Here is an 11,710-nt window from a genome sequence, read left to right on the forward strand (position 1 = left end):
TGGAGGTGTTTTGAAGGTGTTACAGACACGTTTGCTGTATTTCAGAGTAATTGAGGTGTTCTGTGTTTAATGCGTGTGTATAAGACACTCTTCTGAGACTGAAGCATCGCTGTGGAGACTCAAACACTCAGATCTCCTGAGACTCATTAACTAAAGGATCACAAACACATAACAAAGCTCAGGATCAGATCTAGAGCTGGCTGCTGGAGGATGGCTGTGGATTTCAGTGGAAGCTGGAAACTCTATGAACAGGAGAACGCAGAGGAGTTTCTCAGAGCCGTCTGTGAGTCACTTCATACTCTAATGTTCTTGCTCAGTATTTGTGTCTTGTTTTCCAGTACAAATATCTAAACAGCCTTACATCAACATACATGTTTGAGGAGCACAATAACCAGATCTTGTTTACTGTATCAAAACTGATTGAGAAAACGATCTGCTAATGAGTGTCAGAACAATAATCTTGTCTTTCAGTTGGGTTTATTTCATCAGTTGGCAACTCACTTAATTTTGGTGCATTTTTCAGAAAACGGAATGTCTTAAGCTATTTTGTTTCTCTAATAAATGTATGTTGATTTAAGGATGTTTAGATATGTGTACCACAAAACAAGACAAAAATACTGAGGAAGAACCTCATATTTTGCAGTGTTTCAGTACTTTGCCAGTTTTGTTTGTTGTTTCTCTGAATGTGTGTTTTATGAGCAGCCGCTCCAGCGATTTACATTAAAATGATGAATGAAGTCAAACCTCTGACCACCATTCAGCAAAACGGAGATGAATTCATCATCTGTGTGAAAACTCCTCTGAGAAGCAACACAAACAGCTTCACCATCGGCACGGAGAGCGAGTTCAACACCATGGACGGCCAGAGGATCAAGGTGATTCATTCAAACGATTCACTGAGGAAGATTCGATCGTGTGAGTCGATTCACAGTTACCACAACAAAACAGATCAAAAGAGCCATTCATTATCGAATATCGACAGCACTTGTAATGATTTTAAAAAGCACGTACAGGTACATCTAAAAAAATGTTGAATATTATGAAAAAGGTCAATATTTTTTGTCACTCATTTCAGAAAGTGAAACCCATGTATTATATAGATTCATTACACATAGAGTGAAATATTTCAAGACTTTATTTCTTGAAATTTTGATGATTATGGCTTACAGATAATGAAAACCCAAAAAAGTAGAAAAAAAAGTCTCAGAAAAGTAGAATATTACATAAGATCAATAAAAAAGGATATTTTAAACAGAAATATTAGACTTCTGAAAAGTATGTTCAGTTCTATGTACTCGATACTTGGTAGGGGCTCCTTTTGCTTTAATTACTGCATCAATGCGGCGTGGCATGGAGGTGATCAGCCTGTGGCACTGCTCAGGTGTTATGAGAGCCCAGGATGCTTTGATAGCGGCCTCCAGGTCATCTGCATTGTTGGGTCTGGTGTCTCTCATCTTCCTCTTGACAATACCTCAGAGATTCTCTATGGGTTCAGGTCAGGCGAGTTTGCTGGCCAATCAAGCACAGTAACACCATGGTCATTGAACCAGCTTTTGGTACCTTTGGCAGTGTGGGCAGGTGCCAAGTCCTGCTGGAAAATGAAATCAGCATCTCCATAAAGCTTGTCAGCAGAAGGAAGCATGAAGTGCTCCAGAATCTCCTGGTAGATGGCAGTGTTGACTGTGGACTTCAGAAAACACAGTGGACCAACACCAGCAGATGACATGCAGCCCAAATCATCTCTGACTGTGGAAACTTCACACTGGACTTCAAGCAACATGGATTCTGTGCCTCTCCACTCTTCCTCCAGACTCTGGGACCTTGATTTACAAATGAAATGCAAAATTTACTTTCATCTGAAAAGAGGGCTTTGGAGCACTGAGCAACAGTCCAGTTCTTTTTCTCCACAGCCCAGGTAAGACGCTTCTGACGTTGTCTCTGGTTCAGAAGTGGCTTGGTAGCTCTTTTCCTGAAGACGTCTGAGCGTGGAGACTCTTGATGCACCGACTCCAGCTTCAGTCCACTCCTTGTGAAGCTCTCACAAGTGTTTGAATCAGCTTTGCTTGACAGTATTCTCAAGCTTGCGGTCATCCCTGTTGCTTGTGCACCTTTTCCTTCCCAAATTCTTCCTTCCAGTCAACTTTGTATTTAATATGCTTTGATACAGCACTCTGTAAACAGCCACAGCTTTCAGTAATGACCCTCTGTGTCTTACCCTCTTTGTGGAGGGCGTCAATGTTCATCTTCTGGATCATTGCCAAGTCAGCAGTCTTCTCCATTATTGTGGTTTCAAAGAACAAGAGATACTCTGAATTTATACTGTAGAGATGGTCATTAATTGAAACTCAAATGTAAATATTCTAATATTTTGAGATACTGATTTTTGACTTTCATGAGCTGTAAGCTCTAATCATCAAAATTAAAACAACAAAACTTTTGAAATGTTTTACTTTACATGTAATGAATCTAGAATATATGAAAGTTTCACTTTTAAAATAAATTACAAGAAAAAATGAACTTTTTCATGATATTAAATTTTTTTGAGATGTACCTGTATGATGGGTGAAACTGAGCTTTTCGAAACTCTGACTCAGTTAAACCATTGCGTCGCAAAATGATTCACTGTTTTGAAGTGTTTGAATCATTTGATTCAGTTAGGAATATCAGAGCGGGTTCATGAATCATTATTCAGATCGGGACTTCGGAGCGCTTAACACGAATAATTTTTTTTTCTTTCTTGTTTTATTAAACAGTACAACATTAAACCATTAAGACAATACAGTTCTAAAAACAAAACAAAGAAAAAAGAAAGCAAGAAAGAATACAGAGGTAGGCCCCATTACTAATCCCTTAAGAAAATTAACCATGGATTTATTATAGTAAATGTGTAACCTTTTTTTGTTTTTTGCCTTTTTACTACAAATACCAATGTAAAACTGTGGTTAGTGTAGAAAATCCATGGTTAATTTGTGAATATCCGTTTAACTAGTAGCCTAAATATATTTTATATTTGTTAATTTATTTGTTTGTTATTTTATTTATTTATTTTTGTAGTGAAAACATGGTTAATTTTCGTAAAGGATGCTGCCAGGTTAACCAAACCAAAACAAAATAAATAAAAACACAAATTAAATAAATTTACACTTTAAGAGGACACAGTTACATATTCTTGTCCAGATCAACTCTGAATAAAGAAGAGAGAGATTTAGAGCCAGCTTTTTGTTTATGTTTGTGAAATTTAGCTAACAGGAAACAAATTAATTAAGGTATATTTTTCTATATTCTCTTATAGAATATAGAAAATATTCAAACAAAGAAATTATCTTTAAAATTGCTGCTGTAATGTTGTTGGTTTAACATAGGCAGGGGCGTAGTAGGAGGTAACCCCCCCCCCCCCCCCCCCCCCCGATATTCAAAACTAGCAAATACAACCCCCCCAATATCTGCTGTGGTCATATGAAATACATGTAGAATCGATATATTTTGTATCATTGTTTGTTCATGCCGAATCGAGTATGAATTTGTCAATAAAGAACTACAGTCCCCCTCCATTGCACAGATTGGTAACTCCCATATATTGCTTCGCACTTTGTGGTGCTGACTGGAAGATCACTTAACATTAGATCTGAAAATGAAGAGAAGCGCTGCTCAGCAGACTATTCTGAATTACTGGTCTAAAATTAAAAAGAATCAAATAAATTATATCCCAAATCTCCAAATATATCAGTAATGGAAGTTTGATAATTTTGCATGACCCTAATGAGAAAGGAGGCATGTATATATATATATATAAGAAATGCTCCTCCAGTTGACAAATACATCATCTCTAGAACACTTAAAGTCTTCCTGGGAGGAAGATTTGGGTGTTGAAATTACAGACGAACAATGGGAGATAGCCGTTAGACAGATTCATAGATCATCGATATGTGCAAGACATGGCCTCATACAATTTAAAGTAATTCATCGTTTACATTGGTCTAAGCAAAAACTCAGTAAGATATTTCCAGATGTAGACCCTTCATGTGACCGTTGTGGGCAGGTATTGGCTCATACGTTTTGGAGCTGCCCAAAATTATCATCCTATTGGAAAAATGTTTTTCTGACATTTTCAAGAATATTGCAAAGGCCTATAGGTCCAGATCCCCTGAAGGCAGCTCTAGGTATTGGCAATTTTGAGATCGTTAGAAGCAGTTCGGATCAAAACATAGTTTCATTTGTCAGTCTACTAGCACGAAGATTAATATTATTAAACTGGAAACAGAAAGCTGCTACATATATAAACCTAATGAGGGATGTCATGAAACATTTGGAGCTAGAGAAAATCAGATTCTCTTTAAAAAAGAAAGAAGAAAAATTCTATAAAATTTGGCAACCTTTCATAGATTATTTTAAGGAGATAAATTCTACTGGAAATAGTTAAATTGAAGAGGATTAGACTAATACTTGAGGTATTTATTAGTCTAATGCCCCCCCCCCCCCCCCCCACACGCATACAATTATTATCTTTTTTTTTTTTTGTGTGTTATTGTTAGTTGTTATGTGATTGTTCGTTGGACAATTATTTGTGAGTGAAGGTGTTGAAAAAATCTAATAAAGTTCTAAAAAAAAAAAAAAAGAATGAAATAAATGTCGAGACGGAGAGAGAGGTATGATAATAATATTATAATCGAACTCCTTGGGGTGCACGAGGCGTGATTCAGGGGACATAGTTTTTCTGTAAATATAACGTTATCATGCCTCGCAGGACTGCTTATACACGAGTACCAAAGAAACATTGATGAATGCGAAGAAAGAGCAGGACATGTTTGATACGTTTTTAAAAGCATAATGAACCGCGCAAGTCAACTGAATTCGGTACTGACCCTAACCAGAACGAGACACCTCCTATTGAAGCTAGCTAGCTAATTCACTGCAATTTATACAAGTTATCAAAAATAGCTCTAGCTGCCATCTATTGGCGGTTTTAATTTCATAGTTAACGTATTTCTTTTCTCATTTCACAATTATGATTATAAAGAAAATTGATGAAAGATTTTTTTATATCAGATTCAAGGTGAAAGTAGCATCAGGGTAGAGCAAGATGGGGAGGAGGAACAGGTGATCAGGGAAAGATGAGTGATGAGTCAAACAATACATTAGGCTATAATGTTTTAAAATGTTTTAAGGACTCCAGTAAACAGATGTATATCATGTGAAGTTCATGTTAAAGTTGTCAATAGAAACACTTTTTTTCTGGTTTATCTATATCACAGTGAGGGACAGGGTGAAGATGTTTCAGATGAGCTGGTAAGAAAATAGGGAAATATTTATATATATATATATTCGATAATACACAAATTATACACATCTGTGAGTATGCTAATACTGATCTATGCTGTGATTTAAAAATAAAGCTTATTTGGTCAAGTAAAACAATTAGCATAAACAAAATGTATAATATATAGTTACGAACGAAAATAAAATACTGCTTAGAATAGACAGTAGCAATGTGGTTAGATATTCTGCTAGCTTTTGTTGTTTTAGTTGTCTTAGTGGACTTTCTCTTATATTAGATCCAAGGTGAAAGTAGTTGCAGAGTAGACCAATCAAAAGAAGGAGAGGAAGAATATCTGATCAGGTATGCAAACAGACAGTACAGAAAAGACAAATGTAAATGTTAGATGTCAATAAAACCAGCTGTGTAATCTGTATATATCACAGTGAGGGACAGGGTGAGGAGAGAAGACCTCCATGTGTGTGACTTACATCAGTACACACACACTTACATCAGTACACACACACACACACACACACACACACACACACACACTTACATCAGTACACACTAACACACACACACACTTACATCAGTACACACACACTTACATCAGTACACACACACACACACACACACACACACACACACACACTTACATCAGTACACACTAACACACACTTACATCAGTACACACACACACACACACACACACACACACTTACATCAGTACACACACACACACACACACACACACACACACACTTACATCAGTACACACACACACACACACACACTTACATCAGTTCACACACATGTGAACTGATGTAAGTTTTTGTCATGTTAGTTTCAGGGTGATCCAAATGTTAGGGAGCAGCTGAGCACAGGAAACAGAGACAGTGAAGGATTTCAAGATTCAGAAATCACCACTTGCTTGAAGCCTGCACATCCTGATCCCAAGTTCATAGTAGTACAGACTAGAGTAAACTATGTCTTGCGCTTTCAGCAAAAATGGTTTCAGATGTTTCCTTGGCTGCATTACAGTGCCACTTTAAAAGGTGTTTTATGCTTTTATTGCGCAAAAGTCGTCTCAAAGAAAACAATGCTTGCTTCTAAGTTAGACCCTGCATTTCTGAGCTCTGGCTTTAGGAATTGGAAAAAGGCAGTCGAAAAGTTTACAGCTCATGCAAAATGTCACTCCCACTGCTATGCAACAACTGTGTATGCTCAGGAAACAAACAGCATAGCTTCACAGCTCTCCTCAGTTGTTTCTAGACAACAGGAGCAAGCGAGAAATGCACTCAAGATTGTAGGGTGTATTCAGTATTTGGCTCGACAAGGTATTGCATTGAGAGGTCGTACTGCAGAGAGGGGAAATATTTCCCAACTTCTAAAATGCAAAGCAGCAGATGATCCAACCCTTTACAAGTGGCTAGCACAAAAGCATAATTACACAAATCCTCAAATTCAAAATGACTTACTCAGCATAATGAGCAATGCCATCATCAGAGGAATAGCTGATACCATTCAATCCCTTCCTGTCATTCAGTTTGCCTTAATTGTTGATGGAACACAAGATGTCTCTGGCACGGAGAAAGAGTCTGTTTGTCTTCGTTATGTTGACCACGACTTGCTTCCTCACGAGGAATTCATTGGTTTTTATGCAGTGACAGAAACTACAGGAGAGTGTCTTGCAAAAATGGCAATAGATGTACTTTCTCGATTAAATTTGCCATTATCTGCATTGCGTGGCCAGACATATGATGGTGCAGCCAATATGTCTGGCAAATACTCGGGAGCACAGGCTGTAATTAAAAAGAAACAGCCTTTATCTTTATATGTTCACTGTGGAGCACATTGGGTAAACCTAGTCACTCAAAAGGCATGCACAGCTTCAAAACTGCTGAGAGATTCTCTTGACTGGATGCATCAGCTTGGAAATTTGTGTGGTTTGTCTGGTAAATACAAAGAAATGTTTAACCAGATTGCTACAGCAGATCATGGTATCTCAAGCACTCTAAAGCCTCTCTGTCAAACAAGATGGATGGTATGACACCAAGCAATAACATCTGTTCTCAAGCAGTATGATTCTGTGCTCACTTCCTTAGAGGAAATGTCAAAAAGCAATGCTCCTACTGCATCCACCGCCAATGGCTCGCACCAACAGTTTCTCAAAGGTAAGACCGTACTGGGTCTTGTGTTGGCAGGAGCTGTGATTGGAGAGTTGGGATGTCTGAATACCTCGCTCCAAAGAAAAACACCAAACTATCTCTGGCATGAAAGCTGCAGTTTCTTGTGTTCAGTCTATTTTGGAAGACAAAAGAAATGAAGATGCCTTTCAAAGTCTTTTTGAGCAAGCAACTGTGATTGTCAATTCGCTAAACCTAGAGCCTATCAAAGTCCCAGAACTGAGACAACTGCCTAAGCGTTTTAGTCTAGAAGCAAGCACATACAGGCCAAAAACAGCAACAGAGCATTACAGAATTGAGTTTTATCAGGCCCTTGATGTTGTTGAGATGGCGCTCAATGAGCGTTTTGAGCAGCAAGGTCTACTGATCTTGCAAAAACTAGAGAATACTCTGCTCACTGGACAAATTGATTCAGTGTGTGGTGAGTATCCTGAGATCAACAGCCAGTTGCTTGCAGTTCAATTACCCATGTTTAGACATAACTATCAGTTTGGGTCCAGTATGGAGGCAGCAAACATTCTTAAAGGTTTGTCAGTGGAAGTTTGTGGCCTTTTCAGTGAAGTGGAAACTCTGGTCAGGTTGCTCCTGGTTGTATCAGTCTCATCTTCAGAAGCAGAAAGGAGATTTAGTGCTCTTAGAAGGTTGAAACTTGGCTACGCTCAAGTATGTCACAAAAGAGACAGAATCATGTCACAGTGTGTCACATTCACCAAGACAAGTCGGACCTTTTGAACAAGAAATTGGTGTGCCAACAATTTATTGCTGGTTGTGAGAGGCACAAGAAGATATTTGGTGCTTTCACTTGAAATGTGTAATCAGATTTACTGTTCTGTGCCAGTGTGCCTACAAGTGCCTACCAGTGTGTCTGATGTATCCTAATTCCAAGTGTATAGTTCTGCAAAAGTTGACTACTATGTTTCCTTTTCAGAGGGATTAGTGCATTACAATGGCATGAGTTTTTTTTCAAAATATTTGTTTTGTTGAATTTGTAAAAGTTGCATCAGTACACACACACACACACACACACACACACACACACACACACACACACACGCACACTCCAGGACTACACCACACTACACACACACACACACACACACACACACACACACACACACACTCCAGGACTACACCACACTACACACACACACACAACACACACACACACACACACTTACATCAGTACACACTAACACACACACTAACACACACACACACTTACATCAGTACACACTAACACACACACACACACACACACACACACTTACATCAGTATTTGTATTTGTATTTGAATGTATTTGTAAAAGTTGAATTTGTAATCAGTTACAGTGTGCAATCATTTCAACTATTGTTTATTTTTTAAGTCATTTGATAGATATAATATATACATATACATTTAACATATATGCATATAACAAAGCTGATTTAAAACAAATGTTTAAATAAGAAATGTCAGTAAGCACACCCAGAACCACAAGACCCCCAATGTTCAAAGCAAATCTACGCCCTTGAACATAGGCTAATCAAATTTATGTAAATATTGTCTGATGGATATAATAACATAAAACTGAGTAGGCCTATGTTAGCTTCCAGAGCTATAAATAAAGACTTGAGATGTCATAAAAAAGTTGTCAAACGTCTATCCTAAATGTGGAAATGTTTGGGTGGATGGGAGGTTATGTAATTAAATCTAACCCAGGGTTGATATATTGATCTCATAATCTTTCATAAGCAGCATGAGTTGTTTGTGTCTCAGGCCACAGCTCGACTCATCGACGGAAAGATTGTGATTGAATCAGAGAAGTTCACACACGTGAGAGAGATCCAGGGCGAGGAGATGATCGAGGTCAGAGAGTCTCAGATCTGTCCATATTACACACATCTGTCAGCTTACAGTCATATAATATTTCTGTGTGTGTTTTCAGACGTTCTCTGCCGGAAGCGTGACTCTCATCAGGAGGAGCAGACGAGTTTAAAATTACAATAAATTACTGAGCAAATATTCAATAGAAACCTTCTACTTGTGATAAAAATAACATTTAACTTTAACACACACACAAACTCACATCAGTACACACACACACTCACATCAGTACACACACACACTCACATCATTACACACACACACTCACATCAGTACACACACACACTCACATCAGTACACACACACACTCACATCAGTACACACACACACTCACATCAGTACACACACACACTCACATCAGTACACACACACACACACTCACATCAGTACACACACACACTCACATCAGTACACACACACACACTCACATCAGTACACACACACACACTCACATCAGTACACACACTCACATCAGTACACACACACACTCACATCAGTACACACACACACACACTCACATCAGTACACACACACACTCACATCAGTACACACACACACTCACATCAGTACACACACACACTCACATCAGTACACACACACACACACTCACATCAGTACACACACACACACACACACACACACACACATCAGTACACACACACACACACTCACATCAGTACACACACACACACTCACATCAGTACACACACACACTCACATCAGTACACACACACACTCACATCAGTACACACACACACTCACATCAGTACACACACACACTCACATCAGTACACACACACACTCACATCAGTACACACACACACACACACACACACACACACACTCACATCAGTACACACACACACACACTCACATCAGTACACACACACACACTCACATCAGTACACACACACACACACACACACACACACACTCACATCAGTACACACACACACTCACATCAGTACACACACACACACACTCACATCAGTACACACACACACTCACATCAGTACACACACACACACACACACACACACACACACACACTCACATCAGTACACACACACACACACACTCACATCAGTACACACTCACATCAGTACACACACACACACACTCACATCAGTACACACACACACTCACATCAGTACACACACACACTTACATCAGTACACACACATACACACACTTACATTAGTTCACACGCGCACACACACATACACTTACATCAGTTCACACGCGCACACACACACACACACTTACATCAGTTCACACACACACACACACACACACACACACACACACTTACATTAGTTCACACACACACACACACACACACACACACACACACACACACACTCACATCAGTACACACACACACACTTACATTAGTTCACACACACACACACACACACACACACACACACACACACACACACACACACTCACATCAGTACACACACACACACACTTACATTAGTTCACACGTGCACACACACACACACACACTTCAGTTCACACGCACACACACACACTTACATTAGTTCACACACACACACACACACACACACTCACATCAGTACACACGCACACACACACACACTTACATTAGTTCACACACACACACACACACACACACACACACTTCAGTTCACACGCACACACACACACACACTTACATTAGTTCACACACACACACACACACACACTCACATCAGTACACACACACACACTTACATTAGTTCACACGTGCACACACACACACACACACACACACACTTCAGTTCACACGCACACACACACACTTACATTAGTTCACACACACACACACACACACACACACTCACATCAGTACACACGCACACACACACACACTTACATTAGTTCACACACACACACACACACACACACACACACACACACACACTTCAGTTCACACGCACACACACACACACACTTACATTAGTTCACACACACACACACACACACACACACACACACACACACACACACACACACTCACATCAGTACACACACACACACACACTTACATCAGTTCACACGCACACAATTTAATAAATATTTATAGATTATGACGATGTTCAGGGGTCTGTTTCATAAAAGGATTAAAGTCCTAAACCTGATTTGAAATAACCCGATAGATCAATCTAAAGCGGTTTCATGAACGAGTTTAATTTCCCTCAATCTGATCTTGTGACGCGCTTCTTAAACAGCCCTTAATGTCGATCATGAATCTGAGCAAACAGTGAATATATCTGTGCTGTTTAATGCATTTGAGACGTCGTGTTTTCCTCGGTGCATTACTGATACGTCACAGGTATATTGTTCATCTGTAAATGTTAGAAAGTCATGAAAATATAACCATTTCCTGTCAGGAGT

At 39.1% G+C, this 11,710-nt stretch overlaps 1 protein-coding gene across 1 annotated transcript; it reads left to right on the forward strand.

The window, feature by feature from the left end:
- Positions 1-88: 88 nt before the first annotated feature.
- On the forward strand, positions 89-9,430 carry fabp10b (fatty acid binding protein 10b, liver basic; the record flags this gene model as incomplete). The annotated part of the gene is made up of 3 exons (XM_079381437.1): positions 89-283; positions 703-875; positions 9,200-9,430. Exons 1-3 carry the CDS (start codon positions 211-213, stop codon positions 9,428-9,430), a joined length of 477 nt encoding a protein of 158 aa, XP_079237563.1. The 5' UTR covers positions 89-210.
- Between the last annotated feature and the right edge of the window lie 2,280 nt (positions 9,431-11,710).

The sequence above is a fragment of the Barbus barbus genome (assembly GCF_936440315.1).
Source record: "Barbus barbus genome assembly, chromosome: 27".
NCBI classification, from domain to species: domain Eukaryota; kingdom Metazoa; phylum Chordata; class Actinopteri; order Cypriniformes; family Cyprinidae; genus Barbus; species Barbus barbus.